At 40.6% G+C, this 17,042-nt stretch overlaps 1 protein-coding gene across 2 annotated transcripts in view; it reads right to left on the reverse strand.

Moving 5' to 3' along the window:
• The window catches only part of SH3KBP1 (SH3 domain containing kinase binding protein 1), a 177,325-nt gene extending 160,823 nt beyond the window's left edge, over positions 1-16,502 (reverse strand). For both annotated transcript variants that reach the window (XM_063126438.1, XM_063126441.1), the window contains exon 1: positions 16,114-16,502. In XM_063126438.1, the coding sequence (XP_062982508.1) occupies positions 16,114-16,117 (4 nt within the window). In that variant the 5' untranslated portion in view covers positions 16,118-16,502. The remainder of the gene's footprint in view (positions 1-16,113) is intronic.
• Between the last annotated feature and the right edge of the window lie 540 nt (positions 16,503-17,042).

A 17,042-nucleotide genomic window follows, 5' to 3' on the forward strand; every position in this document is an offset into this window, starting at 1 on the left:
TCTAAGATGGAAAGCACAAAAGAGAAAAGGGCCTTCTTGCCCAGATGCAAGGCTGCAACTGATTATCTTATCACTTGGTATGGAGTATAAAGAAAGCATTCTCTGAGAACTTAAAAGGTCAACACCAGCATCCTGAATTGAGCCCAGAAACAAATTGTCAACCCACACAACTCTATTGATATTACATGATTCATGAAGCTACCCAACGAACAAGCAGCCACATTCTGAACCACCTGTAGTTTCTGTGATCTTCAATCTGTAAAGCGCATTATATTCCTCAGATCCTGAAGTTACAGAGAGTTGTGTAATGATAGCAGTTATCACCACTGAAGCCAGAGTAAGCTTCAAGCACACTATTAGCAGCATAACTGTAATTCAGAACATGGACTGTATGAAGCAGTAGTGAAGCTGTGGGATGGGTGAAGCAATTTCAAGTAGAGAAGGGGTACAGAACCCTACACCAATCCACAGCTTTAAACACACAGCCCGCCCACTGCATTCCACCTGCAGCCCTTCCCCTCAGCCAGACGTATTTCCAGTCTTGAAGCCTTGCCAGAAGGCAACAGGCTGGGAAGGGAGAGGAAGAAGTTATGTGGGTGGGGGAAGTTGCAGGCAAGGGAAGGCCTCCTCATGGCCTTCCAATATGATGTTTTTCTGCTTAAAATCACTCCTACACACACACCCTTTACAGCTCTTTCTAAACTAGGGTGACCATATGACCAGATTTGCCCGGGTTTTTGATGGCAAATCCGGGAGGGGAAATCGGATTTTTTTCAAAGAGCAGCTCTAATGGGAATTAACAAAAATGCTTATAACTCCGTCATTTTTTAAGATGAAGACATGAAACTTGGCACAATGGTAGCTCTTAGGAAGGGCTTTAGTCATACCAAATTTGAAACAGATCCGTTCATCCGTTGATCTTTTAGGAATTTTTTTTAAAATTTAGGTTTTACAATTATTTTTTAAACCATCATTTTTAAAGATAAAGAGATGAAACTTTGCACCATGAAAGGATTTAGGTAGAGCTTTAGCCACACCAAATTTGAAACAGATCCGTTCATCCATTGATTTTTTAGGAATTTTTTAATAATTGAGGTTTTTAAATTATTATTTTTAAAATCGTCATTTTTAAAGATAAAGAGATGAAACTTTGTACCATGATAGGATTTAGGTAGAGCTTTAGCCACACCAAATTTGAAACAGATCTGGGGCCAGTAGCAAACCCTGTTAACAACAACAGCAGCTTGCAATGAGTGAAGATACAGTCAGAAAAGATATTTGAGGGAAGGGGAGAATGTAACACACAGAGTATAGCAAAAGCTTCAAAGTACAGCAAAACCTACAAAAGTAGGAGTGAGTGAAGTTAATTTCAGATACATTGAATCTCTCACTTGTTCTTTATTTCAGTGATTTTAACATTAAGATGTTATGTAGAACAGATTTGTCTTAAATGTGTGCTGTAAAATGAGACATGTGACCAAGGCTATGTTCAGGTGGGCACGCCCCCTTGGTACTGGACACGCCCCCTTGGGGGCGACCATGTTGTCCTCCTTTTTGGTTTCCAAAATATGGTCACCCTATCTAAACATTCTAAAACAACATTCTGCAGCAGTATAGCATAGTTACTCGCAAAGAGTTTCATGTTTCTTCATTAAACCAATCCTCCATATCGATCAATTTAGATATCATTTGTTGCAAGCAAGTCACAACCAAGTATTTCACAATACCTCATGCTAAAACCTGAATTAATATAGGCGTTCTAACTACATGCAAGTATTATTATTTTGCTCCTTTGCATTTCTTGAAATTAATTCTTTAAAAGAATTATAATTGGGTAAAATATGGAATTGGGGGAACTAAATGTCCTCACTTTCTCTCCAACCCTTTCACAACATATTTCCTAGAATTTGCCTGAAAAGACAGTAATTAGCAACAGAAATTATGTTTTGAAATATTACATATTTCATTCCTTATGTCAGCCTTCTCAGTGATTAGCAAAAGCTGTATCCATTCATTGCCTCTGTTTAAAAGGCTATAAAGGCTTTTAAAGTTCTGTCATAGATGATTTAGCAAGATGCATTGTACCAAGTCTTTAAAATTAAGAGAAGCTTTACATCACCCTCATTTATAATAAAAACAGCTTAATATCTGCATTAGAAATTGTGAGGCAAGGTCCAAAATGATGGCCCACTATTTTAACAGACTATGTTTAAAATATTGGGCGCATTTTAATTTTATCCTTAATTTCTTATGCAAATAGAATTACTGAGGCTGCAATAAACACATTTACTGGGACTGTCTTGTGGGATTTACTCCTCAGTAGACATGTACAGAATTGCACTGAAAGAAAACAATCCACAAGCTTCTTCACCAATGCAAGCCCTATTGAAAGTAATACTGACTTGTGCATGGGAAATGCTTTGTGTATTGTATAAGCCAGAGGAAGGCAACATGGTGCCCATGGGCACCAATACTCCCCAGCTACCTTCCTTGGTGCCCACCAAGATGCCCTTATTCCTCCCATTTAAAAATAAATTAACACATTTTCTTACCGGGAGCTGGGATTGCTCTGAAATAGATTTCTATTGGTGCTAAAAACTGTGTTCAAAGAAGTTGTTTAGTGTGTTGGGACTCAGACCCCCACGTCTGCCTTGGACTCAGTCTTTTAGGCAGGTTATTTGTCCTTTGCCATGCCTCTCATGGTAGACATTTTGTGGTGGTGCCCAGGTAGGTTTCTCAAATTTCCAAATGTGCCCATGCCCCATAAAGGTTGCTTACCCATAGTTTAAGGTATTAGAAACTGCCCAGAGAGCTTCGGCTATTGGCCGGTATAGAAATGCAATAAATAAATAGAAAAATAGAAAAATTGCAATTGCATGGGAATATAGGAGAAATAGAAAAATGTCAAAAGAATATACTGGAGAATAGGGAAGGAAAAGTTATCTATGAACACCATCAGAGATCGACTCCTTTGCATAATTGAAATTCCTTCAAAAATTAGAATTTAAAGTAACTAGCACATTTTAGGTGCTACATACAAGGAGAGCCTTTTAGGCCTATGTCCGATGCCACTACTTTCATTATAATTTTATACTACATTCCCACTTCAAGCTCCTATTTTAAAGAACTCCAAATAAGATCACTCTTCAAAGGGAGTGGGGAGGGAGATCCAGCATTTAATAGTCATTATCGAAATCCTGCAATATTATGCAAACCCTAAAGAAAGAAAAACTTGGCAACTTTTATTTTTTTTTATTGCATTTATATCCCACCTTTTTTTCCTTCAAAGAACCCAAGGCAGCGTACATAAACCTCCTCCTCTCCATTTCTATCCTCACAATAACAACCCTGTGAGGTAGGTTGGGCTGAGAGCCTGTGACTGGCCCAAAGTCACCCAGTGGGTTTCCATGGCCAAGAGGGGACTAGAACCCAGATCTCCTGACTCCTAGCCCAACACTTTAGCCACTACACCACACTGGCTCTCAACAATTACAGTTTTACAAAGTTGTAGATCTTTGCCTAGGCAGGGAGCAATGCTTTCACATTCTCTTCTTTAAAATGCATGTCATTGCAGCTGGAGGGGGATTGGCGGACCAGAAACCTTGAAACTTTATCCTTGCTATCTTTCCCAGTCATCTACAAAGGCAGAAGCTCTCTCCTAATACAGGCTAAACACAAAATCACAACCCACACTTTTTACATTACATTCATTTCATCAGCATGCAGCATTTACCAGGGAAAGGGGGGACCTCTACTCATACTGCTTCACTAAACCACCATTATGATGACCAATGGGTAGAAAGAACAACTGAAACTTTTTCTTCCGTTCAAGAGCTCTCCAATCAATGGCTACCCACACAAGAACAAATTTCTAGCATTATTAGCATTATTTCAATTTACTCTAGGCTTGAACTCACACAATCTATTTTAAGTGGATTTGCTGTCACAGATGGCAATGGTCCTATTAACTAGCAAGGCTATTAATGGGATTTAAAACTGACATATCCAGAAGCATCAGGAAGTGAGCAGTCATTATGTTTTGAATTGAAAACTTTTTGAAACCTTCTAAGCAAAGTTTAAATAAAATACACATGGCATTTCTTGCATATCCTAGAACATATACTTAGGGCTATTGAGTGAATATTTAGTTGATTGATCTGGTTTTTAACTGATTAATAGGTTCACTGTTTCAATACACATATCAAAACCTTCCATATAGGTACCCTTTTAAAGATAAGGGAAGCAGGAAAATAAAAGGTTTGTTCTAATTAAAATATCTGGTTAGAATTAAGGGTCATCTTTAATATGCTCTTCTTCACACAAAAATATGGAACTAGTAAATACAGATCCATCCTCTAAGCTTAGATTTATTTCTGGTGGCTACTTTAGGTCGCCTCTACTCCAATTATGTTGGACTGTTCCATTTATAGACTTCACTGAAAAAATCCCACCTAGGCCAATCCAATAAATGGGGGAAAATGTGTTAAAGTGAAGGTGTTTCACACTGCTACATTCTATCATTGCTTATTATCTGATGGTAGTGGCTACTGTTTGTGAGATTGATTTCATGTGACAAGTTTCCGACAAGGCTAATAAAGTTAAATTTTCAGACTTTCCTAGAAATCAGTGTGTCTTGGCTACATGAGTACCATGTTTCAGTGGTCCTTTTGTGAAAGCACAATCTTGGTAACTGTGAGTGACTGAGGCCTACACATCCTACTACACAGAGACCGATCACAGCAATGATTCCTGGGTTGTTTAAGCCAGGAACTGCAGGGATGAGCAAAGTACGTGAGCCATTTCCAATTTCAATTAACATCCCAGTTCCTGGGTTGTTTTGTGATGTCCAAACCTGGAAACTCTGGATTGTTTATGGGTTAAACAAGCCAGAATTAAACAACCCAGAATTAACCCCCAAATTGCACATGGTTGCCCCTCACAACAACCTTGTGAGATAGGGTCAGGCTGAGAGGTTCTGATTGGCCAAAGGTCGCCCACTGAGTTTTATAGCTGAGTGGAGAGCTGAACCTAGTTCGCCCCAGTTCTGGTCTGGCATTGTTTTTAACAGAGCAGAATCAGCTTCAAATGGCTGTGGAATTTATTGTAAGAAGGAAAACCATAGCGATTTCATCTCAAAGATCAAAGAACCTGCTAATCTGGATAAGAAACTTTTATCAAGTTCATCAAAGGGAGGAATTCTGCATAACTGTCTGTCCTTCAGGCTCAGCCCCACAGCTACTAATGAAAACTTGTTGCAACCCTGCTATTTGAATGCAATGATACAAAAATTAATGGGCATTAGCTGTTCTAATGCCAAGTACAGAAGAGGTCAAAAGGGAGGGGGTTATTTCATCCTGATTTTTTTTCTTTACATATTAGGTAAAAAACCAAAATATGAATGTCCTTTTCAAATTCAGACTGGGGCTCTCAGATTTAGTCCTTGAGAGTCTCAAGTAAATGGAAGTGGGGGGAGGGGGATTGCAGAAAGCTCCACTAAGATTAATGTATTATTTCCTATAAGTTTGTTTGCAATGACTGAAACCAAAACCGGGCGGGAGGATGTATTACTGATGTTACAGGACTTCAAGTTGAATAGCTTTATGTAACAATTTATCAGTTGATTTTTTTTTCTATTTTGGTTTAAAATCATTGCAACCATGTCACCATTAGACAAACATGAAAAGTAGTATCTTTTAAAAGTTCAGTTTCTCCTTAACAACTGTATAATTACACTCGAGTTGCATATTATGAAAGTTTTGAGTGCTATCTTTTATGTTCTGGGATTCTTATAGACCTGAACGTACGTCTTCATACATATAATGAAGGTCTGGAGAATTTTGCAGGCTGATATTCAAAAGCTTTCCTTAGATTCTACTTTTTAAAATGACACTATACAACCACATTTATGCCCTCATTGACAGGATCCCCTGCTGCCCACCAACTGTAAACCCATCTTTATTTCTCCACCCCCCAAGTCTTCTTCCCTTCCCTTATACCAAGAGCCATCACATACTCCCAAACCATCTATGTAAACAGTACAGATTGCCTAACTGTAACTCGGCATCCAGCATGAATTTAAACCAGACCAAAGACTGCTGCTGAACAGATGTTTGTGGGATGGACTGCAAGATAAGGGACTGCAGGATCACAAGCAAAGCCACTGTCTCCTAATGAATACTACTGACTACAGAATGTCTATCAAAATGTAATGCGGTTCTTGTTAAGGGTCCTGCTAAGAATCTAGATTTGATTCAGGTAGAAATTGGCAACCTCCTTCTCCATGGAAGCATTTCAATATACACACTCACACACACATCACAAAGATGATGTCCTTATGTTAAATGGCCATCAATCGATCTGCACGCATACACATGAACACAGTTACCCATACCGTGAACATTGGCTATGTTAAGTGTTGCTAGAATTCTCCATGCTATGTTGGTAGAGAACTAAGTCTGGCATTTTATTAAATCTAAACATACAATACAACCAGCACAGAGCAGTGCACAATGTAGCTTATATTTCACCTTACAAAACAGCAGTTCTGTTTGCCTTCCATGTAATTCCAGCTATTGTGAAATAGATGGGGAAAGAAGAAGCCAGCTTCAATATGAAGTAAACACAGCCTGACTAATTATGAAGGCAATAGTAAAAAGGGGAAAATGAATGAAGAAATCTTTTTAAAATTTACTTTGCCTACCAGTATGAGATACTACTTTAATCAATTAGAGGGCGAGAAGACATCTAATTCTAATTCACAACCTTAATTTTGTCTTTATTTCTGCTTTTAATTTCCTCTGAAGAATGTCCTTCCTACATTATGTTTCGGGGTGGGTGGGGAAACACACTCAAAAAAGAGAAAAGTGTTATTTTAAATGTGGAAACTGATCAGTAATTTAACCTAACAATGGTTTACTTTGAAGATTATGGGAAAAGGAAACTTAAAACATACAATCCTAAAAAAAAAAGTAGAGTGGGGAGAACATTATAAAGCCACTCCCAAGGTATATTATGTAGGTAGCCATTCTGAAATTATTTTGACCTCTTGTATGCACAATGTCAATGAATATTGACAAGCATCTGCAAGGGAACAGCTACACTGAAACAATATGCCAAGATCACAATCCTGTGCTCAAGTGACATTCATGGTTAGGATTTAGTGTTAAATTGCTCCCAAGGGTACTTGGGAAACAGATACACTTGACTACATTTCCAGCTTTCAGCAGTTGCCCCAGAACAACTCTTACAACACCTTTCCACACTACATTCACTCTCCACTTACGCAGGAACATCATAGGCAGATCCCTGGGAGCTGGATAGAGAAGGCCTCTAGTGGAGATGTTTAAGCTATATGGTGTTTCAGACCTTTCCAACTCTACAAATAAGGCCAATTCACATGTCATGCACAGAACTTCCCTGAGAACTGGAATCATGGCAAAATGATAGTTTGGCGGCTTAGACATAGCCAGGTTCCCATTCAGTCTTTGATGAAAAGTTTAACATCACCCTTATTTCAAAGCATGCAAATTGAATTGTGTGAATCGGTCATAGGCTAGAAAATAGGCATCAGTCCTGGTGATAGTCAAGAATTATTACAGCCTTCATGCCGCTTATACCACATAGCCTGATGAATAATTCTGGAGAACTTGAAAGCTTGCACAATATTTTGTGGCATTTTAATTGTCCTAATAAATGTATTGAACAATTATGCATTTTTTTACCCTTGGCCCAACACAGCTATGTTTGGTTTTTTATGTGCCTTGAAAGAAGCCATTCAGGGTGAAATCTACCATCAGAAGATTATTATTTTCTACCCTGAAAAGGATCTTCACATTCTCAGGGTTCTATTCTGTCCCACTTACTACTACAACATTTGGCTTCAGTTGACTTTTTTTTTACCGAGGGCTCCACCTAAAATTACTCTCTGGTTTTGCTACTATAAAGACTATCATGTTTCTCTTAATTACCGCTCTTTTTCCACTGTCTTTTAGGCAAGACCTAGATCTGAGTTACAACTGAACTTCTATGATTTCAGAAATGTGGGTCAGCCATTGAGTCCTTGTCCCAAAATGTTTGCTAGGTGCAATTTGATACCTTCAACACCTACCAGTAACTCATTCAACCTGCAAACACCATTTGGAAACAGGCTATACTGCAGATTTCAAGGCTGCAAGATCTTGCCTAATTTTAGAACATTTTTGTTTCTTCCATCACTCTGTGCCTCTTATACCACCTAGTCTGGATGAAAAGTTCTGGAGAAACTGAAAGCTTGTGCAATCCTTTGTGGAATTTTGGTTGGTCCTAATGGATTTTGGATCATTTGTATGATCTATCCCTACTTTTCTACACCCCAAATTGCCATTTACTCATGGATCAGCATGGCTTTGTTTCTTTATGAGATTTCATGGTGAAAATTAGTTTTCATAGAACTGTTGCTCAAGTTAAAGGGATCAGACTTGAGTACAGAACAACTGCTTGCTGGCTTATTTTATGGGTGTCGTTTGATTAGAAACTGCCTCAGTCATGCAACTGGTCACTACTGAGTAGTATCCCTACTTTCCATGGCTTTCACAGAAAGAAGTGATGTGTTTTGGAAACACATAACTTGCTTAAAAAGCTACTTGGTCCTGTCCCCCCAGCTAATTTACCAGCAATCATAAGGAGGACACAGAATAATGGCATTGAAGCTGACCCAAGTAGCCTAGAAAGTTAAAAAAAAGAAAAGAAAAGCATTTTAATCTTAAACACATGCAATAATTTAGGAATTAGCCACAAAAGTAATGGGAATTACTGCTGGTATTTTATGGAACTCTTACGCAAGAAATCCCGACACTCTTTCCTTGTGTCTGGAATTCCCATGTCTCACCCAGCTGGAAGACTCATATAAATGAAAATTATAACATAAGGGGGTTTAAGATATTTTAAATATTCCTCAGGAGAAATTTACGTGGAAATTAGGGGCATACCACAGCTATAGGGAGGAGTTTGGATTGTGAGGATTTGCATTCAATTAAAATTCCCTTGGTCAGAATCCATGGATGGGTTTTGCTAATGTTCCAGGTCTGGATAAACTGCTATGTGAGAGCAGGCTTTCCCTGACACCAAGATGGTTAGAAACTACGGCTTATTACTATTTTGGTCATCCCTAGATCAAATGGCTTGATTCTTTCGGTTGAATCATCTGGACCCATTTTTTGAGCAGTGACATTTTGTACAGTATACCTACTCCTCCACTGGGGTACATTGTGAACTGAATTGTGCATGCTGATTTGTGGGGGCTTGTCCGTTTTTCAGCAACTGTTTCAAATAAGACTACCATTTGGTTTCTTCCTACTCTACAATTTTAAGGAAACCATTTGGTATTAAAGCAAACATATGGAGAGTCACGCTTAAAAAAATAAATCTTTAGCAAGGATTTTAACCACAAGATGTTAGTTTAATTCATCCCAGAGCCTTGAGGGTAAATTATTTTCTCCACTGAGCGAGTCCCTAATGGAGAAAAATCAGCATTGTCGAGTTATCCAAGTGTTAAATGCTCCTATCCAGTAGCAAAGGAATAACAGCACACCAGACTGCACACTAGACACAAACCAGAGATGAGGGTTTATGCAATAGAGGGAACTGGTTCTATATTGTAAATTTACTTTTAGAGGGGGAAAGTTATGTAACACGCACACAAACACACAGAGACAATTTGTGTGCATGACAAAAATAGTGTTTATCTAAATATGTTCTACACTCAATACTGAATGTAGAATTATGATGTTCAATATCCAATATACACCTAAAGAAAATACTAACTTTTGAATAGATTGTACTAATTTTATTTTACCTGTCTCAACTTTGTATTTTCTATAATGGTTCTGTATCATGTCAATGTGCTTCATGTAGAGATGTGAAGGCCTGGGGAAAAAAACTGGAAAAATTTGAAAACAAAACAAAACCCAGTTTTTTACCCCAGAGGACTGTTTGCTTGTTTTCCAAAAAGCTGGAAAATTTTAAGAGTTTTGGATTATAAAATATGTTCTTTTAGAATTTAAGACAAAGCATTTAAATATTGTTACCCAGCCTTTATTCCCCCCCACCCCCACAAAATGATTTCTAAAAACTATGTAATAAGAACACTTTTATAGAAAATTGAAAGATGTAAAATGTCTGACAGGCTTGGGTAAAAATGTTGTGTTGTTTTTTTTAAAATCCTGTTAGATTTCCAGCATAGTTAGTTCTTTAATTCCTTATTAAAATTATTCCTCTAAAGTATGTTTTACATTTATGCTAAGTTTCCAAACATGTGAGTAAAGTCACCAATGTACATTCTTGACAGTTTGGGTTTTGTTCTATAGAGTCCTGTGTTTCTGATGCTGTAACAGTCGTTTAATGTAGTTCTCATATACTCAGATAATAATTACAAATTTACTAACTGGGTTTACTTTTAAAAGTTTTAAAATATAATGATAATTTTATAAGCAAACTAAGTTATGCATAAAATAATTTCAGGAACAGAAAAGCTGCTTTATATTCCTAAAGCAGCCCTCCCCAACCTGGTGCCCTCTGGATGTTTTGGACAACAGTGCCCAGTATTCCTGAACTTTGGCCATGCTGCCTGAGGCTGATGGGAACTGGTCTAACATACCTGAAGGGCAAGAGGTTGGGGAAGGCTGCCTTAAAGCCACAAAGTGACTTTAGGTCTGTAAAGAACACTAAAAAAGTAAGTATTGCTTATTTTTCTATTTTTCTGAAACCCCCTGGGGAAAAAAATGTTTTTCTTTCCGTGGCCTCAACATTTTCAGAAATTTTACATCTCTAGGTTCACATTGTACTGTATAGGCTCTCATAATTTTCTTTCTTTCTTTAAAAATATTTCTTAGCTGCCTGTCAGGGCAGAAACCCTCACAAGGCAGCTTACAAAAATAAAATACATAAAAAAAGTTAAACTATTAAAAACAATAGAAACAAATAAAATAAAATAGCAATTTAAAAACAATAAAAGCCAGCAATAAAATCAGCAAGAACAACAATGGTAATAGTAGCAATAACAGTCTGTAACATGAGAAGGCCACAGTAAATAAAATGTTTTCAAGGCCTTCTTAAAAGCCTGCAAGGATGGTACATGGTGGACCTTCAACAGGAATTTGTTCCAGAGGTGTGGGGCCACTGCAGAGAAGGCCCTCCCCGTGTGATCACCCACCTAAATGCTCTCACAGGTGGGCAAATGAGAAGGGTCTCTCTTTCTAATCTTAAAGTGTAGGCATGCTGATATGGGTGAAGGCATTCCTTCAAGTAACTTGGTCCCAAACCATTTAGAGCTTTAAAGGTCAAAACCAGAACTTTGAATTGAGCTCGGAAACACACCAGTAACCAATGCAGCTGGCGCAGTATAGGCATTATGCAGTCAAATCGCCTTGCCCCTACCAATACTCGGGCTGCCACATTCTGCACCTGCTGAAATTTCTGAACCATCTTCAAAGGCAGCCCCACATACAGCGCACTACAGTAGTCCAGCCTGGACATGACTAATGCATGGATAATTGAGGCAAAGTCTGTCCTCTCCATATAGGGCCGCAGCTAGAGTACCAGCCTAAACTGGTAGAATGTACTTCTGGACACCAAAGTCACCTGGGCTTCCCCTGTTAGCTCAGAGTCCAGGAGGACTCCCAGACTGCATACTTGGTCTTTTAGGAGGAATGAAACCCCATCTAGGACCAGTTGTAAACCTCCATCTGAAGTAGTTGGTTTTCCAACCCACAGTACCTCCATGTTGTCTGGATTAAGCCTCAGCTTGTTCATGCTCAGTCATCCCAAAACAGCCTCTAGACACTGGTCCAAGAGTTCCACAGCCTCCCTGGGATGTGCAGATGGAAATGTGAGGTAGAGCTGAGTAACATTCGCATACTGATGACACTTCAGGTCAAACCTCCTGATGACTTCCCCCAGCGGTTTCATGTAAATGTTAAAAAGCATGGCGGACAAGATAGAACTTTGTGGAACTCCACAGGCTAATGGCCATTGGGTGGAACTGAAGCCACCCAGCACCACCTTCTGAGACTCCTCCTCCAGAAAGGACCAGTACCATTTTAAAGCCCAATCTATATACAAAAATGCAGAAGGATACCATGGTAGATGGTATCAAAAGCTACTGAGAGGTCCAAGAAAAACAAAAGGGTTACATTCTCCCCATCCATTCCCCAGCACAAGCCATCTATCAGGGTAACCAAAGCTGTTTTCCATCCCCTAACTAGGCGTGAAACCTGATTGGAATGGATCTAGGTAATCAGTTTCACCCCAAATAGCTTGGCCACCTTGGTAGATGACAGCTGAAGTTGTTCTTAAAGTGAACTACTAGCTCCCATTTTTTCTTCTTTGCATATTTTGCCACACACTACTTACAATGCTATTTATCAGTGGCAAACCAATCCACATTTGTATAGGGCAATTTAAACCTTATCAGGTTGTAGCCAGAGTTATCATACTTAGAGTAAATCCTTTGAAATAAGGATGGCCTCAAGGTATGGCCAAGTCTGGATCTAACCATGATAATGAATCATTTATTTGATAACTTAACCATGAACATGAAATATGAATCTACATTAGTAGGTAACAAATTGAAAACCATTTTCTTTAGAAAAAGAAAAAAAATCTCAAAACACAGTTGCTTAGGACATTTCTATGACTAATCATCATTTGCTTTACCAAGCTAAAATCAATCCAGTTAAAAGGAGGGGGCATAGCTCAGTGGTAGAGTGTGTGCTTTGCATACAGAAGGTCCTATGTTATGTCCCATTCCTAGTAAATATGAGGGAAGCTACATGTTTCGTTATTTATGGCTTGTTAAGTATGCATAAAACTGGCTGCTTTTATTTGGAAGGAACAGGAACTGTGGGATCCTGCTTTGGAATGTACTCCCAATCCAAATCAGGGCTCCACATCAGTTTCCTGCTTAAAATTGTCCCTTCCTTGGTTGCTTTTTGGGAATAGTCAGCCCCAAGTGGAATTGGGAAGCAAAGAAAAGTTATGTTCAGAAGTACTCAATATTAGACTCTACTAATATTGTACTCAATAATAGACTCTACTCAGTATTAGACTCTACTAAAACAGTCACACAATTGTGTCATATACTTTGGTCAAGATATTGCTTGTACATGCATCCCTACAAACAAAAAATCCACCTATGTTAATGATAGCGGTTGACAAACTATGATATAACAGCCAGGATGGGAGACAGACTGCATAAGCAACAAAGAACCTTCAGACCTAACTGACATGAAAGGTAACTGGTGCAAATAGTCCTAGCCATGTTTTTCTCTTTACAATATATATGTTTAACAACAGAATGCAGGTTCCTTTAACACAGATGTTTTTTGAGTACAATATACACATACCTTCATTAATTTGAACAGTATTGGGTAAGTTCATAAATATCCTTATCCTTTTTCAATCACTGTAAAATAACTGCTACTGAACAGTGTGTGATGCAAGACATTACCTTCTCCAAAGGATACAAACTTAGGATCAAGACTTAAAGTGCATTCTATAATGTTGCAGATAATTGGATCCATGTTCTCAGACACATTTATGAACAGATTTGGCAACAAATCTAAAGAAAATGAAATTTACAAAAAGTCTTCTGAACTTGTGTCATGTTTCTGCATACAGAAATATATGCACCAACTATTAGTTGGAAGCATCCTTTGTTAAAATATCAGTGTATTTAAACATAACATCACACAAATTCTCACTTTAACCCTAATGCGTAACTAACAGTATCGCATCAAGATGCATTATTATTTTTATTTATATAGCACCATCAATGTACATGGTGCTGTACAGAGTAAAACAGTAAATAGCAAGACCCTGCCACATAGGCTTACATTCTACTAAAATCATAGTAAAGCAATAAGGAGGGGAAGGGAATGCAAACAGGCACAGGGTAGGGTAAACAGGCACAGGGTAGGGTAAAACTAACAATGTATAACACACCAAGATACATATTACTGTCTAGCTGCAAAGTAGTCAGCACCACTCTTCATTCCTTGAATAATGGAAATTCAGACGCACTAAATGATAATCTGACAATTAAAAATAGTAATTGAACTCAAATCAGTACATCTGAATCTTGAATGCAATACCAACATACTGAATGAACTTCATTATATTACAACAGTAACTGAAGCTCAACAGTGAAAAACTGATGCAAATCATATGATTCACACAGGAATTACAGTTGCAAATCCCTTCTTAAATATTTGGCTAGCACAGAAGCTTTTTCAGCCATTAGCAAGAAGTGACTCCCCTCCCCCCTTCAAGACATCTTCCCTTACAGTGTACTACTGAAAAAATATAGATAGTGGGATACAGTAACATCCAAAAAACAAACTTTCAGTTTATTCCTTCCACCCTACTGCCTTCCCAAAAATATTTTATTGTATACAACATTGTATACAATTAAAATGAATAGCCTGCAGTTATTTAGCCTGCACTGTAGGATAGCTATAGCAAAAGAGCTGAACACCCCATTTTCCAAAAGCTTGAATGTTTGCAACACAGAGAACGCATTGTATTTATGACAAACACATGGCAAGAGAGTGAATGTAGTCCCTTCTTCAGGCAGGAACAGGCTGCTTGCCCTTCAGATTGCTAGTGCCTGGCACTGCTGCCTCTTCTGCCTCTCCATAGCCCCTGAACATGATATAAATGGATGATTCATTCCTCAATTCTGGCAGACATGCCACATAAGACATCGCTAACAAACCTCTCACCCTTTCTGTCACCAAATATCTGAAGTTGTCAGTGCATAATCAACTCAGCACCATGCTCAATGTTATCTTTTTTTTTGTTGCTCCCTTTTCTGAAAAGCCATCTCACACCAGGTTTGCCAGCTGGAAGTTTGAAAAAAGAAAGCAAGGGGGAAAAGAAGAGGACAACATTCCTAAGTGCTGTTGTTTAACGGACCCACCGCATTCTTAAAACAAGGGCCATTCCCTCTGTGGCGCTGCGGCAAAGGACATCTGGTAACCCTAGACTGCCCTTTTCTTGATGGATGGCTGCCAGGATCGATGAGGCTCGCCAGCCGCAGCCTTTTCCAAAAGCCTGCCACACCTCCCAGTCTGAGCTGCCCCTAGAGTCCAGCTTAGAGAGCTACACAGGTAAGCAAGCGGGGCTACAGCAGAGCTTCGAATTGCTCTTTTGACTAGCAGGCGTCTCCAAGGGATGGGGGAGGAGATGCTGTGCAAAGCTGCCAGCCAGGCATTTTGTGCGGGGAGGGGGGTGCGAGAGGAAGAAGAGCCCAGCACTCTTCTCTCCTCTCCTCCGAAAAAAAGAAGAAGTCAAACGCACAGCACGCCCCTCCAATTTCCTGTCATGAAACGAAAGGCTGATTTCTGCATCGGCCTGCTCACCCACTACACAGAGATGCGTCGACAGGAAAAGTGGAGCCTCGCCTGGGTGCCAGAGACGGGGGCTCGCTCACTTGCGCTCTCTTCTACCCCCGCCACCTCCACCTTTTCTTTACTTCAGTCGCCTGGGGTGGGGTGGGCTCCACCGTCTCTCACATTACAATAGCCACGCCGAATCGGATAACGGCGAAGGTGTTGTTTTTTAAAAAACCCACAACCATTATTTTGACAACGTGTGGCACGCTGTTGTTTTTGGCTCTCCACCTTTCATTCAAACCTTTCCAACAGCCAAACCCTCGACCTCCACATGCGCGACGATAGCAAAGCCAACATAGCCAAAGGGAGAGGGAGAAGGCGTTAGAGGTCCCTCAAGAGAGTGGACATAATGTTCCTCTCCAGAGGCACACCCTTCGGGTTTACATCAACCCAGCCCATACATTCTCTCGCGCCTCACGAGACGTAACAGTATTACTGTTCACAGCAATGCTAAAATAAGAGGGCTTTCCCACTCTGGGCTAAAAACGCAGCAGCTGGCTGTGGGCGCCTCACTGCCTCGGCCTGCTACCGACATCTAGGGACTCGCCACTCAAGGATGGTCTCTCTACAATAAGCCACGCAGCAAGTCTCTCCTTTAGCTCGAAAGAGGCGAGACCGAAGCGAAGGGACGGGACAGGAACAAGAGCCCGCGCCAACTGCAAGCCCAGCCCGCGTCCACACTCACCCATTTATGTCGTGTTGGGGCTCCGCCAGACAGGCTGAAAGTTTGCGGCGGCTGCAGGTTTAGAAGGCAGAGAAAGATCAACGAGGAGGCGTGCAGATTAGAGGACGCTTCCCTCCCGCGCCTCCTGAAGTAGCAGCAGCAGCAGCAGCTTCTTCTTTGCTTCCTCTCGGCTAATCAGTGCCCATTGCAACAGCAAGGCTGCATTTTATTTCCTGCTCTGAAACCCTCCCTTACAAGAAGGGGAACGGCGGAGGCTTTTCTTGTCGTGAAGAAAATAACAAAAACGAAACACCTGACACACCACCCGCAAGTGTGAAGGATGAAAGGGAAACGAGGAAAGAAAGCAGGTTCCACCTGGAGCTGCTAGAGAAGGGAACGAGCGAGTGTGACTGTGTATGTGTGTATACATACATGTATGTGCGCGCACGCGCGCATTAGGGCGGGAACGCAAGCAAAGGGGCGGCGGCAGCTCTCTGCAAGGGAATGGGCTGGCTGAGAGGCTGGGTGGCGCCCCTTCTCGGGACCCTTCGTGTGCCAAGGTGTCCGCGGCGGCAGGCGCTACTGCAAAGCGAACGGACCAGCGGGCGGGGTTGCTCGCTCGTTCTGTTAAGGGCAGGCACAGCTACTGCCAGATTGAACCCGATTACTGCCTAGAGGAGGGAAGTGTCGCGAGAATGCGCCACGGCGGCCTCGCCGCACTGCCTTGGTACGGTCAGCCGCCACCTCCTGGAGGAGAAAGCGTGGCCCACTGAGCGGGGGACCGTAAGGGGTCCAGTACGAGCTTCTTGGGGCCTACCCGGAAAGCGTCTCATCTGTCTCTTCCTTCTGAGCGGTGTATAATGGTGGTGAGAGAAAAGGAGGCGGCGCTTGTTGCACCCCGTTACAACGCGTGGCAATCCACCCTCGGGCAGAAATCTCCCTTGCACGAA

This window comes from Elgaria multicarinata, chromosome 5, assembly GCF_023053635.1.
Source record: "Elgaria multicarinata webbii isolate HBS135686 ecotype San Diego chromosome 5, rElgMul1.1.pri, whole genome shotgun sequence".
Lineage (NCBI taxonomy): Eukaryota > Metazoa > Chordata > Lepidosauria > Squamata > Anguidae > Elgaria > Elgaria multicarinata.